General features: G+C 28.9%; 1 protein-coding gene across 1 annotated transcript in view; it reads left to right on the forward strand.

Annotated features, from left to right (window-relative positions):
* Nucleotides 1–3,969: 3,969 nt before the first annotated feature.
* LOC113389491 (collagen alpha-1(I) chain-like) overlaps nucleotides 3,970–24,817 on the forward strand; it is a 66,115-nt gene continuing 45,267 nt past the window's right edge. The window contains exons 1-2 of the mRNA XM_026626519.1: nucleotides 3,970–4,099; nucleotides 24,675–24,754. Coding sequence (XP_026482304.1) covers nucleotides 4,083–4,099; nucleotides 24,675–24,754 — 97 coding nt within the window. The 5' untranslated portion in view covers nucleotides 3,970–4,082. The remainder of the gene's footprint in view (nucleotides 4,100–24,674; nucleotides 24,755–24,817) is intronic.

Genomic DNA, 24,817 nt, shown 5'->3' on the forward strand with positions numbered 1-24,817 from the left:
ATTAAGAACTATGTTGCATAAATCAATTTCATCAAAGATGGAACCAACTAGAGGCCTATGATAATAACAACTATACGAATAAGCATATTAAATTCATTGATTAATAGTTATGGATATGTTTAAAGTCCAAATGTTTGACATAGAAAAGTTGGTTAATAGGTTGCACAAGATTTTGATAGACTTGATGAATTTAGGCGCCACTCGAATTTTATTGACAACATTATATTTCTAACATAAGACTAATGGATTTTTAATTCGTGTAATATATAAAAAACTATTTGGGATTGTTTGCTTTTGTGGTTTTGCTACCAGTACCACATCAGGCAGTAGTAGATCAAATTTTTACCTAAATAGATGTGCAATATACAAGGAAAATAAGTTTTGGTGGGCGTTCATTAATCACATGAGGCTTTATGGCGAGGGGGTTGACAAATAATCACGAAATATCCCGTGGGGGAGAGGAAGGTCTTATGAGATATCACTTGTAGTTATTTTTTACATGAATTTAAAAAAAAATCCAAATATTTCTAAATCCTGGACCAAACATCTCTAAAAAAAATCGGTCACGTGATCAATAGACGCCCCCAAGGAAGCATTGCAGCAATACTTGTCTCGTCAGTACTAGATAAAAAAAAACTTATCAAAAATCTCATCATTAACCAATGGGTTTCATTCTGGAGATACAGAGTTGAGGAATTTGATTACTTTGATTTATTTTTTACTTAAATTTGAACAAAAAATCCAAACATTTTTTAAAAAAATCTAATATTTTACAATTTTTTCTACTAACTAAAAATACACGTGAAGTTTGGCGGTAGAGGGGGTAGAGGTAATTTTAAATATAACCCCGTATCACCAAGGGGCAGGAGGGACCAAAAATTTCTAAAAAAAATCGGTCACGTGATCAATGGACGCCCCCAAGGAGGCATTGCAGCAATACTTGTCTCATCAGTATTAGATAAAAGAAACTGATCAAAAATCTCATCATATAGTGAATTGTCAACCACTGGGTTGCATTCTAATAATACAGAGTTGAGGATTTTGATTACTTTGATTTATTTTTTACGTAAATTTCAAAACAAATACAAGCATTTTTTTTACAATAATTAAAAAGCAATCAGAAAATAAATTATAAGCTATTTTGTTGATTATTAGAACTCCAGTAACAGAACTAGAGATCTATATATATGACATGAAGAGATCATCCCAGTCATTCCATTTTAATGCATTAGATCGAAGGGGTGCTTCTTCTTCAATCTTTTGATATGTGATGCTTGTAATACGGGAATTAATGTAAGGTTATTGTGGTTGATGATCTTGTCATGATGAATTCCACTTCTGTTTTTCACTACCTCCTGGACAGTATCGATTTTTAGATCGTTATGTAGTATTTGGTTGCTGACATACCAAGGTGCATTTGCAATACACCTTAAAATTTTTGATTGTTTTCTTTGGATAGATGAAATTCTTGATTTACTGGTGCAGCCCCACAACTCTACGCCATAAGTCCAAATCGATTTTATTGTCGCTTTATAAAGTAGAATTTTGTTTTCTAATGATAATTTAGATTTAATATTAATAAGCCAGGACAGTGACTTAATTTTTCTTTCCATTTTGTTTTGTTTTTGCTGTTAATATGAGTAATCCAATTTAATTTGCTATCCAAGTGCATTCTCAAATATTTTACAGAAGCATATTCAGGGATAATTTTATTATTAATAGACACCGAAGGACATTTACCCTTCATTAATGTAAATGTTATATGGTGAGATTTGTCTTCATTGATTTTTGTGCGCCAATATTTAGACCAGATTTCAATTTTATTTAGATGATGTTGTAGTTTGACAAGCATTTTTTAAAAAATTTAAAAAAATTTATGATTTTTTCTCCTAACTAAAATTGTACGTGATGTTTGGTGAGGGAGGGGGGTGGCTAATTTAACATATTACCACGTATCACCAAGGGGGATGGAAGGTCCAAAAATGTCTAAAAAAAAAAAATCGGTCACGTGATTATTAAACGCCTCCTTGAAGACGTCAAAAAATTGATCCAAAATCTGATAGCAGCAATACTTGATCTCATCAGATAGAGAATGGCCAACCAATGGGTTGCATTTTAATAATACTGAGTTGAGGAATTTGGTCACAACAATCTTAAGGCAAATTACATAAGCAATACCACACCAGAAGTAGTAGATCAAAATTTTACCCAAATATATATACAATATAAAAGAGAAAATTGCTGTTGGAGGCATTGCAGCAATACCTATCTTATCAGTACTATATAGAAAAATTGATAAAAAAATCTTATCAGATAGGAAATGGCCAATCAGTGGGTTGCATTCTAATCAGTAGTTTGCTACCTATCCAAGGAACCTGCAGCAATACCTATCTCATCGTCATCAGTATTAGATAAAAAAATTGTTCAAAATACTCATCAAATAGGGGAATGGTCAACCAGTGGGTTGCATTCTAATAATACTGAGTTGAATTTGGTCACAACAACCTTAAGGAAAATTACATAAACTTCCTGATAAGTGTAAATATTAAAATATATACATATCTTTACGTTTCAAAGGTTTCTGAACATTTTGGTATACCTCATGTGTGTGTATGTGTGGATACAATTTTGCGTCCACGTTTTCGGGAGCAGCAATCAACCGATTTGAATGTTTCAAAAAACATTCGCTTCCTATTGATAGGGAGATGTACTTAATACAAAGTACATCTTGACAAAGTTTGGCAAAGGCAGGCCCAGCCATTTCGGAAACACGGAGCAAAGAGTGCAGAAAATAGGATTCGAGTTTTTGAGAGAACGGAGTATCCAATTTGAATGATTCAATAAACATTTGTAATGATGAGGAGAAGCGGTGATTAGTTTTTGGCAAAGACAGGTCCAGTTGTTTTGGAGATACGGAACTAAATAAGCAAAAATTGCAGTTTTTGAGAGAGAAAACATCCAATTTCGGAAAAAAATTTGCTTGTATAAACTGAACGATTGTTTTTAGGAACATTCTATATATTTCTATATTTCTAAATTTTTTTTTTCAATATCGAAAATAATTTGGGTTTTATTTTTAATTCTAGCTTATATGCTTATATTAATTACAATAATATTTTTGAAACATTTATTATTCTTCAAATATTTCATTGCTGTACGGGAAGTTCCACCAATTTGCCTTAAGGCACGATGCTATACACGTTTAATTTTGAAAATAAAATTATCACTTTTACTAAAGACTAATCAATGCAATTTTTAATAAAAATCTTAATGAAGCAAAAACTTATATAAGATAATTTATATTGATCAGACTTTTATTTTATATTTTTTCTTATTATTTATTATTGGAAATATTTATTTCTCATAAAAGTTTAAATAGGTTTTACATATAATTTAAACTGAACTTTCAATTTAACCTCAAGGTATTCGTATAGTCCTTAAAGGCATTCAGTTAATAATAATAATTTTATAAAGATTACAAAGTTAAAGCAATTTTATATTATAAAGATTGCATTATGAACTAATTGCAATTCTCATCTTTTGTTGAATTTTTTGAAATATAATTATTGACAGATAATAAAAGATTTTATCTACATGTAATATAAGTATATGTATTATACTTTAATTTTTTATTTCCAACATAAAAAATAATCTGACTTGGTATTAAATATTTAACAATTACGATGAAACATTTATTAGATATCTATATCTAGTAAAGGCGATTTTTACTTGAGATTACTTCTGAAATCTATAACCATGCGTAGAAATTTAGTATCATACTGCTTGATATCGAGCTGACCGAGGCCAGTATCAAATTCCTCAAGACTAGTTTGTGCTAACCCACGTTCTTAACCATACTCAAAATTTATAAAATAAATAAACTATGTATTTTCTTCATTTATGTTACAGAATTATGTAGATTTTATTTAAGAGTGTAATTTTTTTTTAAATTTTTTTTTACTAAATGACGTTCTATTAAATAAAATTATGAATGTGAGTAGGACATAAAGTGATATTAAAATAATTAATAAAAAAGTTATTAGTGATCCAAATTTTTGGAAGTGAGAAGACCAGCTTGAAATATGGGACACAATTTAAAGTAAGAAATAGATATAATATTTATTATTAATATAATATTAATAATAATAATTTATCATGTATATGTATATATCAGATATAATATTTATTATTAATATAATATTTATCATGTATATGTATATATCAGATATATATATATATATATATATATATATATATCTTCTTATATATAAAAATGGAACTCGATAAAATTTTAGATATGCTAAAACTCTAAAACGTCTTAACCGATTTGGCCAGTTTTAGTCGTGAAATATTCGTGTTAATCCAGAGATTGTGAAAAAGGTGAGAAATTATTTCAAATCCGCGTAGAAACTTTATATTTTCAATTTAAAATTATCTGTAGAAGCGTAATTTAAAATGAAACAGTGGACGGCGGCTCATAGGTCAAAGGTGGCGTCCATTAATCACGTGATCAATTTTTTAAGGATTTTTGGATGTTCAATTAAATTTAATAGTATAAATTTAATCGTATATCAGAATTAAATTAAATTAAATTTTAAATTCACGAAAAATTATAATAACTAGTAACCCTTCGAATTATGTGTAAGGTTGGATATGTTTCAATAACTAAAAATGTTGAAATGATATTTGTTGTACTTATTTTTAGTGATATAAATAAACAAAAATATTACGATGTCATGATTAGTTTGCTTTAAGCCTACTCGTACTGCCACAGCACTCCCCTTCCGGTGATAATATAGTTAATTAAACTAGTGGTGTATGGCATTGTGCCTTAAGGTAAATTGCTGGAACTTTCCGTACCAAAAATTACTTTTTTTTAAAAAAAGATTTAAATTTGTTTTTAGAGCTTTGAAAAAAATTGTTTTTTGAGTTTTTGAAAAAAAACCTTTTTTGAAAAACATGATTCTTTTCATATTTCAAAGCATTCGCGCTGCTTTAGCTGCGTAGAGACGACATGTCGAAGCGCATAAGCGCTGCGTCTCAGTCTAATCGATAAACAATGCTACGGAGCCCATATAAATGCCAACAAAATATATATTTGTTAATAAAATCTCAATAAAATATGTGATAATTTGATGTGCATTTGTCTAATGATTTGTATTGGATCTCCTAAACCGCTAGACCTGCCTTTCAGTACTGCCACATCACTCCCATTCCGGCGATAATATAGTTAATTAAATTAATAATTTAATTAGAAAGCAGTGTACAAGCAACCTAATAAAAAGTTTTGCACCTTCAACAAAAAATCATGTCTCCCACATTTTTAGATCTTCTGAATGATTTTTTATTTGTAATTCTAAACGTTCAAATATTTACTACATAGGCCTGTTGAAAAATAACTTTTTTGATGGGTCGGGAACAAAGTACACAATGAATAGGTGTAGTGTATTAGTAAGAGCAGTCGAATCTAATTTTGTAACTAATAAAAATCTCAAAACACTTCGTAAATCTCACGTGGAACGTTTAAAATCTTGACGGGCAGCCACGCGGTACTTAAATGAGGAAAAATAACATACTATCATCGGAATAGTAGATAAAGCAGTGATGGCAAATTGGCTTTACTATCTCTTAATTAAGAAATATTTTTTTAATCATAATTTTTAAAGGTTTCTTATATTTATTTTGTTATATGCCTTACTTTAATCCTTTCCACTCGGAAGCCTCCGGCGGCAAAATACGTGCAAATTCTGCAAATAGCAAGTGGAAATGGTTAAGTTAGGTTCAAAAAAGTGAATCTCTAAATACTACTGTGTATTCAAAAATCTATTTTAGAAGGAAGTAACAAAAGTAAATATATTTAATTATAATTGTACGTGTCTTTTTAATCAATTATATGTGAAAAATCTTATGTATTCTTGACATACTAGCTGACCCGCCAAACGTTGTTTTGCTAAATAAGGTATATTCTAAACAATTTCTAGAGAATTAAAAAAAAGAATACTTTAAGTATATAAGGATGTGTTGTTTGAATGCTATATACAATAAAGTATTATAAAAACAATAAACCCCATTAGTCTATATTTTATTAATACAATCAAACTGGAGGTTTTATACACTTTCTATAGAAATATGGTATAATCTAACCCAAGACTTTTTTGATATTTCGACTTATTAATTACGTTTCAAATTTTTCAGTTCTTTTTGAATTCTGGATTTTGTGTATAATTGTAAATAATACTACTGAGCTTATACAAAATCTTCAAATCTCTGCGAGGAGAGATAGAAAATGTATTAAGCATTTCTTCTTTGACCTGCTTTCTGAAAAGTTTCAAGTAACATTCGATGAATTAAAGTAAATTTAATAAAAAGTATATATGTAGAGCAGGGCGAGGCACAAAGGTCCAATTTGACTTTGAGCAAATATAAATTATATTATAAAAATTAAACCAATTATATCATTGCAAATAACCCATTTCAAACGAACAATTATCTGACTACGTTCAGTAAAACTGCCAGCTACTTCCTCGTTTTAGAAATGTGCTTTTTTGCTCTCTTTCAAAAATTTGTTAACTGGACCTTTTTACCCCATAGACGGGGTAACTTGGAACGGCTAGGTGGCAAACAGGTTTAATATCTTATTTTAATTTTAAAGGTATTTTACAAAATAATTACATTTTTAACTAATGCTAAAAAACGACCAACGGTCAAAGATTACCGTTTATCTCCTGATAGCAAAGTCATGAGAATGAAGGTTATAGCTGGTTATACATTTTTTCCCTCTACTTTCAAATATTGTTGTTAAACAATGCTTCACTGGCTTTTGGTTTTTGACACATCGCTGGAGGACCTTTTTAACCCCGGACCTTATTCATATATTACTATCTGTTTTTCGATAAATTCTGGGAAATTATAACTGGAAAAATGTTATTCGACACATTGTCCCTTTGATCGGTACCAAATTTAGGATCTGAACTTAAATAACATAAATAAAAAATAATATAACCTAAAAATGTTTTATAAATACCAATGAGTATATACAGTGCTGGATTTACCGTAGGGGCAATCGGGGCTACTGCCCAGGGCGGCAAATTTTGGGGGGCGGCAAAATTTGGACAGTGAGAAAAAAATTCTATACAATATAAGAAATTTTTTTTAACAACATTTTTTATTTCAAGAAATATAATTAACAAAACATAATACGATTGCAATGCAAAATTTGGGTTGAAATAAACGATAACTAAAATTTATTATTTTGCCTTGCCATTATCAAATTGGTTAATAAGTTATCAAGTTTGGCAATTTGGCTAATATAAAGATCCGTAAACAAGCTGAAAGTTTAGGAAATATATGTTCTTCAGTTCTCGAGCCCTCTTAAAATGACGTATTTGTGCACTTGAAAGTGCTTATAGTGTCAAAACAAAAATTTAAACTAGTGACTCATGGCATTGTGCCTTAAGACAAATTACTGAAACATCCTGTACTGAAAATTACATTTTATAAAGAGCTTTAACATTTTATAGAAAAATGAAAAAAAAAGGCTTCTAAAACACATTTTTTGTATTTTGAAATTTTTCGAAAATTATGAACTTTTTGCAAAGCAATCGCGCTGCGTAGCTATTTCAGAGGAGAAATATCGAAACTCAATTACCATTTTCCGTAACTGCCTGTACCAAAAGCTAATCAGCGCACGCTCCCCATCAATACAAATCTAAAATTTTTTAATTATTCAAGTCGATTTTGAGAACACGAATCAACCGATTTATGATTCAATTCCTATTGATAATGAGACATGCTAATTAGTTATTGGTCAAGGCAGGTCTAACTGTTTTGAAGATACGGGCCAAAATGTCAAAAATGATAATTTAGTTTTTGAGAAAAAAGCGTCCAATAACAGTAAAAAAAATTACAGAATAAATAACTGCTTAAATTTGTGGGAGGCAGGTTTAGCGGTTTCGATGATCCAATAAAGAAAGAAACATTTGGCGAACAAAAGTGATCATAAGACATATGCACATTAAATTATCAGATATTTTAAAGATATTATAATAATAAGTATAAATTTTGTTTATATTTATATAAGTTCTGTAACATTGTTTATCCGTTAAATTGCGACGCGGCGCTCTCGCGCTTCTATATTTTGTCCCTCGCAGCTGAAGCAGCGCGATTGCTTTAAAAAAAAATTCGAAAGTTCATAAAATTTCAGGGATGGGGCGGCATTTTTGTCAGTGCCCCGGGGCGCCAAATTTCTAAATCCGGCCCTGAGTATATAGTTATACAAATGAGATCTTTCAGAGCACCGTGTTTGCGAAAAATATGATTTGCAAAAAGAGTGCTGCTACAACGCCAAAAAAGTGCATTTCCATATTAACATTTCAAAAAATTTGATATTTTGAGTTTCTAGTAACACTTGCGATCCGTTTAATAAAATTTTTGTGTATAAATATAACTACAAACAAAACTACTTACTACAATTTAATCATTATTAAATAATATTCACGTGGAACATCCTATTAAACGTAATTGAACTAAAACATTGACATTTGACGTATTAGCCACCGTCCATTGTTTCATTCAAATTACGCTTCTACAAAAATTTTCAAAGTAAAAATGTAAAGTTTTCACGCGATTTTGAAATAATATCTCACCTTTCCGACAACCTGTTGATTAGCACGAATTTTTCAAGACTAAGACTGGACAAATCGGTTTAGCCGTTTTCGAGTTTTAGCGGATCATTTTATCGAGAGCTTCATTTTTATATATAAAAAAATAAAATTTTAATATGTATATAATTTGAATTAATTTCACTTTTGCTATCAGTGTTTTAAACTATCGTTATGTAAACCGCGACATAAAAATATAAGAACCGTTTGTATAATAAAAAATGCATTTTCTGCATAACATTGCAAGCAGACGCACAACCGCAAACTTTTTACTGAAAGCCCATAAAAGTTTTATAGTCAAAACAAAGTTCACATTTAAAAATAAAGGAAATATAGCTAACTATTCAGAAACTAACGAATCCATGCAGTTTAATTAAGATTGAGTTAAATCGCAATTTCCTTTCATTTAAATTTTAATATAATCTTAAAAAAATATTTTTGAGACCCAAATTACAATTCCTGTAATATTGTTGATTTTTTCTATGGAAAGAAATTTTATTTTCAAGTGAAAACCGACGTTACTGCTGTCTGACATCAACCTGTTTTAGAACCTGTGTTCCAAGACCAAACTAATATCTTTTTTGAAATATTATCAATATTTCTGTTATATAATAAATTCTATTTCTGTTTATACAATAAACTTTTATCCTGCATGAAATGATCTACTTTGACACAATTGTACACAATGCAAGAGTAATGTCGGAGCAGTTTGCAGTTTTAGGATTGGTTAATATTTCATATGTAAATCACTCTTATCATAACATAAAACTTATCGTCCAGATAAGCCGAACAAATGTTATTTCTCGGCCACCTCGGTTTGTTGTGATTACATCGTACAAATTACCTGTACACAATAATAAATAATTACTATTCATACCTGTGTATGTTAACAATTGGTTTTGGTTCGTTTGTTCAAAGACCAAAGATTCTGATTGGAAAACTGGATGAAATGCTTAGATGAGAAAAATGCATTAAGGAAGTATTTTGGTAATGGAATATCTAAGCAGACATATGTATTTCCATTTTAATGTTTAAATTTATTCATATTACATTATGGACACTAGGTAATGCAATACCGGTATACCGGTATACCAAATTACCGGTAAACCGCCCGATTTTTCGGCGGTATTTTTACCGGTATTTACCCCAAATATACCGGTATTTTCGGTATTTTTACATAAGCGCTATTTGATACATAATACACTAAAGTTTAAATTTCTCGGAACAAATTCTTTAAATTGCATGATCGCATAAACACCTATATCTTCAAGTGATTCTATAAGATAAACAAATGTCAAATATTATCTCAACTCGTCATTAAAGTGAATATTTATTGCTTTCCAAAGGGTTTCATATCGTTTTACAATAAATAGAATTGGACTGATAGATACTGATGTTTGTTTCATCTTATGTAAACATGTAACGGTTTTTTAAGTTAAATTTGCGCTTAAATATTTTATTTCATACATATTACCCCTGCGTAATCATTATTTTTTTCTAAGTTTATACATAATAATTATGATAACTACTAAATATTTTTGCTTCTTGTTACAATAGAACCATCACATTGTTTTAAATAACAATACTCAACAATTATAGTAACTAATTATTTATCTTGATAAAGTATCCGATCTTAAATTAGGGTAGAAAATTATTTTTTTTAAATATTGGAGATTATGCTAATTTAACACATCGGATACAGACAATACAGTTTATTATAATAATGTAATATGATCTCTTATGAGTTTTTGGTCTTTCTTACTCATAAGTTTTTTTTTGGTGAAAAGTACTCAATATACTCGATAATGATAATGAATTAATTAAATTGGATATAATTCTGTTAAATTATTATTTTAAAAAATAAACTTATTGTTTTATTTTATTGTTTGGTTGAATACAGTTGTAGTTGTATATACATTTTTTTATATTTGTATCACATTGTTTTAAATAACAATACTCAACAATTATAGTAACTAATTATTTATCTTGATAAAGTATCCGATCTTAAATTAGTGTAGAAAATTATTTTTTTGAAATATTGGAGATTATGCTAATTTAACACATCGGATACAGACAATACAGTTTATCATAATAATGTAATATGATCTTTCATGAGTTTTTGGTCTTTCTTACTCATAAGTTTGTTTTTGGTGAAAAGTACTCAATATACTCGACAGTGATAATGAATTAATTAAATTGGATATAATTCTGTTAAATTATTATTTTAAAAAATAAACTTATTGTTTTATTTTATTGTTTAGTTGAATATAGTTGTAGTTGTACATACATTTTTTTATATTTGTACTAGTAACTTTTAATTTTGTTTACGTTTGTTTAAGATAATAAAAATACCGGTAATTTACCGGTATTCCGGTTTTAAAATGAAAAATTACCGAAATACCGGTATTGAAATTTTCCATCGGTATTGCATTCCCTAATGGACACCATCGCAGATTAGTGGTTAAAGCTATGGGATTTCGCTCGGGACCACAGGCTGTATACCTGCCTCGGACAACCTGATGTAAAGCAGCAATGACATTGGTTTTTACTTAGAAATATAGTTAGCAAAATGTTTACAAATGAAAATATCTCCTACCCTGCTTTTCTTCATCAATAGAAATTCATCCGTGTTACTGAAATTTTAATAATAATATTTCATTACATACATTACCTTAACATTTTTTAAAAAAACGTTTCGATGGCGGACTATAGTGCACGATTGCTAAGTTTACCACAAATTCTTCCTATTTTAATAAATTGATCACATATAGTCTATGTCTATAATATATCGATTTCCCATCGATTTATTCAAAGGCTATTTGTTTATTCCGATTGAGACTGCCAATACTTATATTTAATATTCATACCTTGTCACTTGATATTATCATATTATCATATATTATTACCAACAATTGAAGATTCCGTGGGCGGCCTATGTCTTCTGTGTTTGCTATTTAAGTCTTCACATGTCTTTTGCTCGGATATGTAATATATTTAAATAGATTCCGTATTTATTCAACCTGCTTTTGTTCTCACACGATAAAATTGACATTATAGTAGTAAAAGAAATTTTAACTTGGGTATCCATCAATCGATCTGTTAGAATCGTCTTTTATAATGAACCATTATTTTTTAACTTTCCTTAAGGTAAATTATAGTAACCGCAAAGAAATTGAAAATGAAAATTTTTATATATCTTTACATTTCAAAGGTTTCTGAACATTTTGGCATACCTCAGAAAAAATAAATGGGTGTATGTGTGTGTATGTTTGGATACAATTTTTTGTCCACGATTTTGGGCGCACAAATCAACCAATTTGAATTATTCAAAAAACACTCGATTCCTATTGATAGGGAGATGTGCTGATTAGGTTTTGGCAAAGGCAGGTCCAGCTTATTTTTTTTAACTTTCCGTGGAGTAAATTATAGTAATCGCAAAGAAATTGGAAATGAAATTTTTTATATATCTTTACGTTTCAAAGGTTTCTAAACATTTTGGCATACCTCAAAAAAAATAGATGCGTGTGTGTGTGTATGTTTGGATACAATTTTTCGACCACGATTTCGGGCGCACAAATCAACCGATTTGAATTATTCAAAACCACTCGATTCCTATTGATAGGGAGATATGTTGATTAGTTTTTGGCAAAGGCAGGTCCAGCCTTTTCGGAGATATGGAATAAAAAGTGCCAAAAACGGTAACTTAGTTTTTAAGAGAGCGTTCGATTTTAATAATTCAAAAAACATTTTACTTGTATTAACAAGATCAAAAACTGATTAAATTTTTGGGAAGGCCGATTCAGCGGTTATGGACTCTCAATAAAAATATGTTAAAAATATGTCATTTGGTGGTCAAAAATGTTTATTGGACATATGTACATCAAATTATCAGCTATTTTATGGAGATTTTAATAATGTGTATCAATTTTGTTTACATTTCTATGAGTTTCGTAACATCGTTTGTCCGTTAGACGCGGCGCTTACGCGCTTCGATATTACGTCTCTATGCAGCTAAAGTAGTGCGATTGCTTTGTAAAAAAGTTCAAAATTTCCGAAATATTCCAAACTAAAAAAAATATTTTTTTCCAAGAGTTTTTTTTTACAAAAAAGTAATTTTTTTTTTCAAAAATTTAAAATTTTTCAAGAATCTAATTTTTTCAAAGTTTAAAACATATTTATTATTTTTTTAAAAATTTAATTTTTTGTTCGGGAAGTTCCAGCAATTTGACTTAAAACACGATGGTGTTCACCACTAGTTTCTTATTTAAATTGGAATTTTTGAAAAAATCAAAATATATTTTGAAATATCAATTTCTTTAGAATATTTTCCAAGTTGCATGAACTTGCCGAAATGTGGAAATCATATCTTTAATCAAAGAAATTAGACTTAGATTATTGAATAACACTTTCTACTATTTATTCTGAGAATAGTTTTTGTTTTTTATTAGAAAGTGTTCTTAATTTTCTGCTAATTACAAAGAAACGGCTGTACCGATCGTCACACAAACTATAGTTTGTATAGCTATAATTGCAAATCCTAGTCCTTATCGAGTTACATCGAATGGCTTTTAAATTGCTTCAGCCAAAAGGTTAAAAACAGGCTTACATAGACACACACACATATATATATATATATATATATATATATATATATATATATACGCATACACCAAGTTTTTCTAAATTGGATCTCATTCAATTCAGAATGGCTTGAAACGTGGAGAAAACATAAAATTAGCAAATTGTTTTTTTTGGCGAAAATATAAACTTCTCCTTCGGAAAGTTAATTATTGATGAAATTTTTGGTAAGGCAGGTTCAGCGGTTTCGGAGACACAGAGGAGAAAGTAAAAAAAAGATTTGGCGGTCAAAAATAAACATTAGACATATTCACATCAAATTATCAGATATTTGATGAAGTTTTTAAAAATGAGTACTAATTTTGTTACAATTTTGTTAGGTTCCGTACCGAGATTGTTAATTTTTAAAGTTTACTTATACGGTTCATGCAAATTTCAAAATTTTCAGAAAAAATAATATTAAAACTTTCAAAAATATACAAAGTTTTATACTAAAATTTACAATTCAGTTTGAAAATGTATATATTCCAAAAGCGTTATTCTAATCGTAAGAAATATATCCTCAGTTGGATTTATTCGGCACCTCTTGCTAATGTAAACATTCTCAAGTGTTTTGAGCGATAAGATCGTCACTGTATACTTTATGAACGATAATAAATATAGTGATTATAATAATCTATTTGAAAATGTTTAAAATATTTGCTATTGATAATTGATCAATATTTATTGATTACTGATCTTTTTTCTCGAATATTTAATTCTGGCATGAAAAGTTCCAGCAATTTGCCACAAGGCAAAATGCCATTTGCTCCTGCTTTACAATTTTCATTAATCCAAAACATATGTCCATTACATCTTCATTGGATGTTTGCATTTCCGAATATTATTCTACAGCTGATCAACTCAAATAGCACTTTAGCAAAACTTGTGCCGTTCTATAATTAGAATAATAATATTAATGAGTCTAATCTGTACACATCGTGTTGTATTTGAAGTATAATGAAACATTCACCCATTGGGAAAATGCCAAGTGGCATACTGTACTGGTTGAGAGTTCAGGAACCGATTTGATGGATTGAGATGCATTTGTAAATATTGACAATGTTTTGACGTGTTTGTTGATTGGAAAATCTAAAGACTTGAGCAACAATAAATTGAAGTTACAAAGGTTCCATCAGAAATTTGGCACAAAAACAGACTGACTGTACTGAAATAAAACTTTTGCTTTTCTTTAAGATTGAAAAGTTTCTGAACATTTTGGCATACCTTTAAAAAATGGATGTATGTTTGTGTGTGTTTTTGAAGTATAACTTCTCTAGGCGCGACTAGGGTGCAAATCATTTCTATTAATAAGTATGTTAATTTTAATTACATGAAGTTCTTCAAACACAATTATTTGATGAGTAAAGTTGCAAAAACAATATTTGTTTAGTTAAACGAATATTAAAGATAATTTATTAATCAGCAATAACTTCATTTCTCTAAGAAAGGTTCAAGTCTTAAATGCTAATTACACTGACAAACCGATCATGTCATATTTGATGTATGACTTTAATTACATTATTGCTTTTGAATATTATACATATTTTTAATGCTATTATAAATATATAATTCATAATTTATCATTATATAAATGTGTATAATGGTAGACACTAATAAATATGTGCACCGCGAGTGTTACGATATTACTAATAAATATTATTCAAAATTGTTATATGATACTTCGTGGGGGGAGGATCTAGAATGCTATCATTTTTGCACTGATTTTATACTTATCTTATAAATGTGTGCAAATGTGTGCGCGTGTGTATGCATGTATGGATGCAATTTTTTGTCCACAATTCGGGCACACTTTAAAAGCATTGATAGGGAGACGTGATGATTAGTTTTTTGGCAAAGACAGGTCCAACCGTTTCGGAGATACGGAGCAAAAAGTGCACAAAATGGAATGGTCCTATGACCTGAATTTTTTTAAAGGCACAATTTGCATTAAACATATCACAATGCAAAATATTTAATTTTTTGTAATCGAACTCGAACTAAAATAATAAAATTCAGAAAAAACGGAAAAACTTTGCGAAAAAATTCGTGGATACCTTTGGATATTTTATATGAAAATAAAAATGGCTAAAATTTGTATTATTAAAATGATTTTTTTTATTAAAAACGCACTTTTTTTAAAAGTTACAAGATACATATACTGTATCTTATATTATTTTAATTTCTGGCACATCTCAGTTGCTTTTTGGCAATAATAATATAGATAGACATTACATTTTTCTTATTCATATATTATATTCTAATATTGTTGAGGCTCATAAGTGAATTGATATTTCTGGCAGGTGACAGTTTTCATTTGTCAAACTATTTTTAAAGTCAAACAATGACGATGTTTTTTCATTTATTTCAACAATATTACAATATTTGTATAATCATTTAAACCCTAAAAATTTTTCTTAACAAACCTCAAAAGGATTCATCAAAGTCTGAATAATCGTTTAGGAGGTTTATCCTTCATACCTCATTAGAGAAAATGGAAAATTTATTAATGTGAATTAAAGGGTAAAAAATAAATTAAATTGGATGAGAGTGATGTGCTAATGTTTTAATTAAATACTATTTCTATAGAAATTAAATGAAAGAAAACAGCAAAAATATACACAAAACATATTTATATTGCAATAATACAATTACAAAACAAAAATATTGTAAAACATGTTGATCCCCAAAACTATAGAATAAAACGTGTAATAAACGATTCAATAAGGGGTTATTCAACTTGTGTACATTTTATGTTTTAATAAAAATTAAAAACAGTATTTTTCTAATAAAATAACATTCATTGAAGATAACTGATTGAGGATAGAATATTGCCATTTCTGTCTGAATCTATAGGTTTGATGTTTTTCTATTTTTTTTTTAAGTCGGTAATATTGTTAGCGTAGTACAAGTTAATAAATTCTTGACTTTTTTTAAATTTTAATATTTTCTGGAAAACATAGGATCTGGTTTCATAGGAAGAAAGTAGGAGTAGAGTTTTCACTATGAACCCCAAAATCAGAATTAGATGACGTCACGATGATCATTACAGCAAAAAGTGATACTAATACGAATGGTAATAGGTATGAGCAAATTGTTCGCTCATCTTCGTCTTTTATTGCTGCAGGAGCGTCTAGTTTTGCCCCTTGATCTTGAACGCCTGGACCTGGATCCAATTCTTGATCTGGATCTAGTTCTGGATCTGGACCTCTTTCTAGACCTGGATCTACTTCTGGAGCTGGACCTAGATCTGGATCGTCCAGATCGAACACTACCACATCGCCGTTTCCTCGCAAGACGCTTTTTTTCCTTAAGCGCTTGATCTATATAGGGTTTCCTTTCGCAGCGAGACATTTTGTTCCATTTTTGTGCACCACGAACAGTGGCCTGGTGAAAAATGTTACTTCATTACTTTATTCATTACAGATATAAGCAAAACTAGCTGTAAGTGGAATTCTGTTTTAAGGCAATTAAGGCATCGTGCCTTAAGGCAAATTGCTGGAACTTCCCGTGCCAAAAATTATTATTTTTTTAAAAACGATTAACATTTTTGATAAAAATTTACTTCGAAAAAATAAGATTTTTGACAAACAATTAGACAATTTTTTATTTTGACATATTTTGAAGGATCTAAACTTTTTTTCAAAGCAATCGTACTGCTTTAACTGCATAAAGACGAAATATCAAACCGCTTAAGCGCCGCGTCGACGTCTAACGCGTAAACATTGGTACGGAACCCATAGGAATGTAAACCAAAATTATACTTATTGTTAAAATCTCTATAAAATATCTGATAATTTGATGTGCATATGTCTAATGATCATTTTTGACCGCCAAATGGCATTTTTTTTACTTTTTTCATTAGGTGTCCGAAACCGCTAGACCTGCCTTTAGGAAAATTTGATCGGTTCTTCACCTTGTCAATACAAGTAAAATGTTTTTTGAATTATTAAAATCGGACGCTCCGTTCTCTTAAAAACTGAGTTACCGTTTTCGGCACTTTTTGCCCCGTATCTTTGGAACGGCTAGACCTGACTTTGCTAAAAACTAATCAGCACGTCTCATTATCAATACGAATCGAATGTTTTTTGAATTATTCAAATCGCTTTAATTGTGTTCCCGAAATCATCGACGAAAATTTGTATCCGCACACACATACATACACGCACACACACACATATACATCAATTTTTTCTAAAGTATGCCAAAATGTTCAGAAGGGTTTGAAATGTAAAGATATATAAAAAATTTTATTTTCGATTTTTTTGCGATTACTATAACTTGCCCTACGGGAAGTTAATAAAATTAACCCTTTCGCGAGTGGAAAAGGGTTAAATTTGGTTTTGGTAATCTATATATCTAAACATATAAATAAAATAGGAATGTCCGCTTGCAATATTGGAATAGAGTCTTTTATACCCATGCGGTGCATATACCAAATTAACGTTTTGTAACATTTTTGTAGGTCTGTTTATTTGGATTACTTTCCGAAACCTCTGCACCGATTTTGACGCGAATATTATTGGGAGGTAGCTTTCATTTTAGAAAAAAATATATGATCTTAATTTATCTCATTAAACCGAACCCAAGATATCATCTACGTGAAATTTATACGTAATGCGTAAATGAAAATATTTATATATCTTTACATTTCAGAGGTTTCTGAACATTTTAGCATACCTTAGAAAAAATGGATATATGTGTGTATGTGTGTATGTGTGAATGTGTGTATGTGTGCGTGTGTGTGTGCGGATACAAATTTTCGTCGACGATTTCGGGGACGTGCTGAATAGTTTTTGGCAAAGGCAGTTCTAGTCGTTTCGAAGATACGTGTCAAAAAGTGCCAAAAACTGTAACTCAGTTTTTAAGAAAACGGAGCTTCCGATTTTAATAATTCAGAAAACATTTCACTTGTATTGACAAGATGAAGACCTGATTAAATTTTTGGGAAGGCAGGTCCAGCGGTTATAGACCCTCAATAAAAATAAAGTAAAAAAAAGTCATTTGGCGGTCAAAAATGTTTAATGGACATATGTACATCAAATTATCGATATTTTATAGAGATTTTAATAATGTGCACACATTTCGAGTCAATTTTATTTTTGGGTTCCGTACCAAGATTTTTAATTCTAAAGTCCAAACAAATGTCCTCGGAATTTTCGACAGTATGGAATAACCGATTTGTGTGACTGAAAAATCATTCGGTTCGAACTTGATCGGGAGGCGTTTTTGCAAAAGGCAATTTTGCCATTTCGGAGGTATGGAGCGCAAAGGGTGTAAAAACGGTCATGCAGTTTTTGAGAGAACGGATCATCCGATTAGATTAATTTAAAAAACATTTTGCTTGAGTAGATGGTGTGCAAAAAATGTATTTACAGAAAATTTAATAATTTTGAAAATTAAAAAAAAATATCATTTTTTAAAAGAAACTAAATTTTGAAAGATTTCAAAATAGCAAATTTAAAAAAGTCTGTTTCTTACAAAAAATTGAGAATAATTCGAAACTTTCAAAGAATATTTTTGTAGAATATGTTTGTCGCTTAATTTAAAAAATACTTATGAATTTACAGTATGCATTTATTTTTCGATTGGTTGATTACCGTACGCGAAGTTCCAGCAATTTACTTTAAGGCACGAAAATCTGAAACGAATAGACCGATTTTGATGGGAATATTATTGGCAGATGGCTGATATAATTGTGCGTAATTAGGCTATTTTTATTTTAGAAACAATATCAGATCTTATCTTACCTTATCTTACTATACCGAAAATATCGTCTACATTTACTTGTTTTTTTTTTGGATTTTGCATTTTATCTTATCATAATTCAAAATATTTATAAAATCTTATATAGGATAGAGCGGGGCACAAAGGTTCAATTTGACTCTGAGCAATTATATAAACCAAATTATATCACAGCAAATACCACATATCTAACAAACAACTATCTGATGATGTTCACTAAAATTCATTATGTTCCCATTATTCATCATCGTTGTATAAATGTATTTTTTTGCTGTTTTTCAAAAATTTGTCACCTGGTCATTTTTACCTCAGAGAATGCTTAAATTTTTCTCTAAATTTTATATAACCAGAATATTTATATAACTAGAAATATCATATAGATCAGAGATCATGACACTTTTATTCCTACTCTGCTGATGATTATTTCTAACAAAGTACTAGATCAAGGTTATATACATAGATATTTCTGTAAAAAAAATATCCATGAGAATTATATTTTGGTATAACCTCCTGGTTGTCCCATTTATAAAAATATCAAAAAAGAACCAATAATTAGTTAGGAATTAGTTGGGAATTTTTCTGTGCATAGTCAGATAGTTGTTGGTTTTTTATATGTTATTTGTTGTGACATAATTGCATTAAAATTTACAAAATTTCTAAGTGAAATTCAAACTTGCCCCGCCCTGCCTTACATATGTAATTTGGTTTGCATTCGATCAATTCAATTTTTTCTCACCTTAATCAAGGACATTTCCCTGTGCTGTGCCCTATAAACTCGCAAGAAGTTCAGAAACGGATTTGTGGTGATCTTTCCACTGATGCATATTTTGATCGATTTTTTTGACCTAGATGATTTCTTCTTTCTAGTTGTCGGTTTTTGATTTCTTTTCCTGCGTTTGCAGGCGGCAGATGCTTTCTTCGCCTTTCGTCGTCTTCGACGTGGAGCAGATTTGCAAGCCATTGTATTTATCTAATAGATATAATTAATATATTTGGTTAAAAATTATATAAATAAAAATTCATTATAGAAGGTATCCCAGAACTCAACGTCAAGCCGAAACGGGGCGAAATTAATTGATCGTAACAATTTTTTTCTTGGGGTTTGAAAATTATGAGCTTAAAGTGCATTCTAGAGTTTTAGTCAGACTGCAACTAAGTTTCGGTTATTGTGTTTAATTTTTACTAATTTTGTTTATTTGAACTTTGTAGTTCTTACCATGATCAGCATTTTTAGGACCACATCCAAAGATAATCTTGCATTTGTCTCGAGTTTTCAAGAATTAAGACTTTTTGTTGGACAATGAATTTAAAATGTTCTAAACTATGTTAGAAGTTTTTGTCAAAATTTTCATTTTAAACTTTTAGTATTTTTGTTCATTTAAACTCTGAATCTTTAACCGTAAATAACAATTCTTAGGACCACCACAATCATGAATAATAGTTATTTTGTCTCAAGTTTTCAAGAATTAGGTCTTTTTATTGAATTATGAATTTAAAATTTCCAAATTGGCCCACTTTAAATGGCTCTGCTTTAAAAAAATGTTTTAAAGTATATAAGTAAGTTTCTGTCAAAATTTGCTTTTTTAACTTTTATTATTTTTGTCCATTTAAACTCTGAATCTTTAACCGTATATAACATTTTTTCGGACTACAGTCAAAAATAATGGTACATTTGTCAACCGTGTTTTCAAGAATTAAGACTTTTGTTGAACAATATATTTAAAATTACCTGCTTTAAAAAAATGTGCTAAAGTTTGTTAGCAAATTCCATCAAAAGTTGGCACATTTAATTAGGATTGCAAAATGATAAATTGTTTACTAATAAAAACACTTTATTAATAAGAAAAACATCTATTTAAATAATAACTACCTAAAATTCACACGTTAACGGCGAACACCTTTCGGTCTCAGTTCAAATTAATTTATTTATTTATTATTATTTAAACAAACATTTAAACTAATTGTAAGTCAAAAAGGTCATGCTATTTTTAGTTTTTTATATTTTTATTCGATTTTTTTACCACTTTACAATGCTAATTATAAATGTGCCAATATCTGATGGAACTTTGCCCTACATACTTAGTACAGTTTTATGAAAGAAAGGTCTTTTAAAAGATTTGAAAATTTTATAAATTTGTTGTTCAACGAAAAGTTTTGAAAACTTGAGGGTAAATGTGTCATTATTTTTAACGAGAATTAATTTTAACCAACAAAAATAATAACCAAAAAATGGTCACTGTTTGTTCAATGCTCTGGGTTGCTCTTTGAAGCTCATAATTTTCAAACTACATAACATAATTTTCTGCTCTAATTTTTTTATGATAGTTACGAGCAATGTCAAAAAATGGTCACACTTGATCAAAGCTCTGGGATTGCTCTTAAAAGCTCATAATTTTCGAACTTTTTTGATGATAGTTACGAGCAATTATGTCAAAAAATGGTCACATTTAATCAAAACTCTGGGTCGCACTTAAAAGCTTTCTGCTCTAATTTTTTATGATTGTTACGAGCAATTCTGACGCCCAGTTTCGGCTTGACGTTGAGTTCTGGGACACCCTGTATATGGATTTCAAAAATAGCTTATTATATAATATTAACTAAAATCAATCATTTTTTTAACTATTAAAAATATTTTAATTTTAAAATAAACACCGTTGAATCCAAACAGCTGAATCTCAAATTGTTATTGATCATATTGATATTAAGGTAAAATGATACTTAGAAAAGATTTCTAAACTTGATTTCATAAAATTGTAATGAAAACTCGCAAAAATTCAATAAACTAAAGTACTATAATTTCATTGCATAATTATTAAGGCAAAAAATCAACCTAGATCTTAATTAACTATTTTATGTTTCAATTATTATTACCACAAAAGCTGGCGTCGCAGATTTTTCACGAACACGACACATGGGAAGTATAAATCTCACCTTACTGAAAATAAAAAAAAACATATTAGTAATCAATGCTAAAATCTAATCTATAGGGAAGACTGGGTACGATTGTACCACTTTATCAGCAATTTTTTGTTAATTTATCAGTTATTTGGGAAAAAGGTTTATTAATCAGTCAAAATATCACAGTAGTTATCTATCAATATACTGAGATCTAGTCAAAATCATCATTACAAGGCAGACCGCATGTTTCTTGGCACTTGATCTATTTTACCTTCAGAATATGAGCTTCCACAAACCAGACAAAAAATTGTCTAATTTTTTGCTTTTTTCTTTCCATTTTTTCGTATTTTAGTCCAGTATGATTATTCTTGATATTTTTACCCTTTCAACCAAAAAAATACATAAAAAACATATCACAACCGTCCACTGTCACTACCCAGCGCTCACTTTTGGAGACATATCATCATTATGATCGAGCTGAATTATCTAATATTTTTTATAATTAAACCTTTTTTCATAGGCCTATATTATTTTATGAAGTGCAATTTGACTATTAGCTCTATCACCATGCTAAATTTTATCAAAATGCCAGAAGTGTAAACCTGAGGTTTACTCATAGATAAACAAGTTTACTTTATCTTTATAGGTACTTTTATCTTTAAGGTATATTCTTGATAATCTAGTGCCAAATTAAAAATGTTACTAGAACAGCTTTTTGAATTAACAAAATATCTGCATTAGTTTTTACAAAATTGCATTTTTAATCTTTGCAAACTTTATAATTTTTTATGCAATCTAAAAAAATTCAATATAAATCCTTCAAAATCTAAATATTTAAAATCTAAAAAACACAATATCTCGAAAACCCCTGGAGATATTTCAGTAATTTAAAAAATTCTTCTTATAACACTTTTGATTTGCCATCGAACTGTTATAATCCCGATTTGCTATTTTAACTAGTTCACTAAGAATTCAACATCATCAAACATGCAAATATAAAACTCATATATAAAACATAATATATAGTACAGCTATAAATATTGTAAGCAAACACTAATAACTGCTAATGATCAACTTACAGCAAAATAACAAAATGATCTACTGAAACCAATAATAGAAACTTGTTCGAACAAACATACTACATCTTTTCCCTTTTAGACCCTATGTCAAAATTAGTATAGTATAGCTGTTATAATGACTGTCACTACCGTACCCTGGCACAATCCTGACCAGTCTTTTTTATATATAAATAAAATCATTTGACAGAGCTTATATTTATAAATAAATATTAATAGTGCGTAATAAATTTTTTATTTTTTAAAGCAAATCTAACAGTGTAGTTGTATTAGCCCAAGATATTCATATACTAAGCATTGAATTTTAAAATTTAAAAAAAAAGAATATTCTTCAGTAAAGCTAATACAAAACACTGAATAACAATTAAAATAAAAATGTCAAAACCCTCAACCTCTTTATTAAATTTTATGCAAGCAAAATTGCAGGTACAGCTAATTGGAAATAAAATATGTTATCAACAAATTCAACATCAGTAAAAATTGTCCTTGACAAAAGGAATAAAAAGCCATTTCAAATAATCTTTTAATGTATGTTATTTTGATTGGCTATAAAACTATGCAAAAAAAATGTTTTGTTTTGAAGTGTCAATTTCATTTTTTTGATTTCCAAATTTTAAATTATTTATTTATTACCAGTCTTTGGGTTTCTTCTCATCCACTGAATCATTATCTCATCATCAGAGGATGAATCCTCTTCCGAAGAATTTTCCGACATTTTTCTTTCCAGATCCGAATCAGACATTTGGAAAATATAAGTCGACGTTTATTTCGGAAAATTTAATATTTTTATCATTTTGAAACGAATATTGTATCGCGCTAATAATTTAGAAACACTGTACAAATTTTATTGAATTAATCAACATGTTTAAAATGTTGATTAACTGATAATTTTGTTGAAAATTTTATTTGGTTGTGAAATATATTTTAAATTTTGTTTTATGATTCACAGCCAATGTGATCATAAGCAGGAAAAACAAATATTATTCAATTTTATTTGTGGCTGTCTGTGATTTATTTGGTGAATAAAACTGAAAAATATTTTAAATTTTTTGTGAGATGGAAATGAATTTGATTTTTATCGGAATGGGTTCTAACAAGTTGTGGTTTTTTCAGTATTTTATGCAGTTTTGTATGAAAGTTGTATTTGTTAATTTATTTAATGAATTTATAAAATATTATTAATAATAATATTATTAATAATAATAATAATAAGTGCTCGAGAAAAAGCCTTTTATTGTAACTCCGTAAGAAATTGCATCGATTAGTTTCGCTAGACGATCTGCCAAGCAGTTTCTTCAGAAATAGCCAAAAAAACACAATTTGTTTGCATTTTTTTCATTATTAACACAAAAAAGGGATATCACTGGGTAATCTGCATTTTTTTCAGAATTAACACAAAAAAGGGATATCACTTAATAATCTCTATTTAGGGATTAACATTACATATTTTTTTGTATTTTAAAAACAGATTGAGAAATAAAAAAAATGTTTTATTAGGCTCACCATTTACTGTATGCTACTATTGCAAATTGTAGAAATTCACGAAAGTAAAAAATCTAAATATATTTTTGTTATAAATTCATAATTAATAATACATTTTCATAAGTGTTATTTATATAAAAAAATGTGGGTTTGATGTTCTTAAAAAATGTTTCTTTAATTTTTTATTTTTTTACAGATGTATCCTGTTTGCAACAATTATCTACCTGAATTTGAATTTAGCACATGCCAATTTTACTACGACAGAATTTTATACAGGTATTAAAATTTATTACTATTATTGTATAATATATATATATAAATATATATATATATATATAT

This window comes from Ctenocephalides felis, unplaced genomic scaffold (assembly GCF_003426905.1).
Source record: "Ctenocephalides felis isolate EL2017-DRISC unplaced genomic scaffold, ASM342690v1 CF-g0.4_SCAFFOLD_03573, whole genome shotgun sequence".
In the NCBI taxonomy this organism is placed as follows: domain Eukaryota; kingdom Metazoa; phylum Arthropoda; class Insecta; order Siphonaptera; family Pulicidae; genus Ctenocephalides; species Ctenocephalides felis.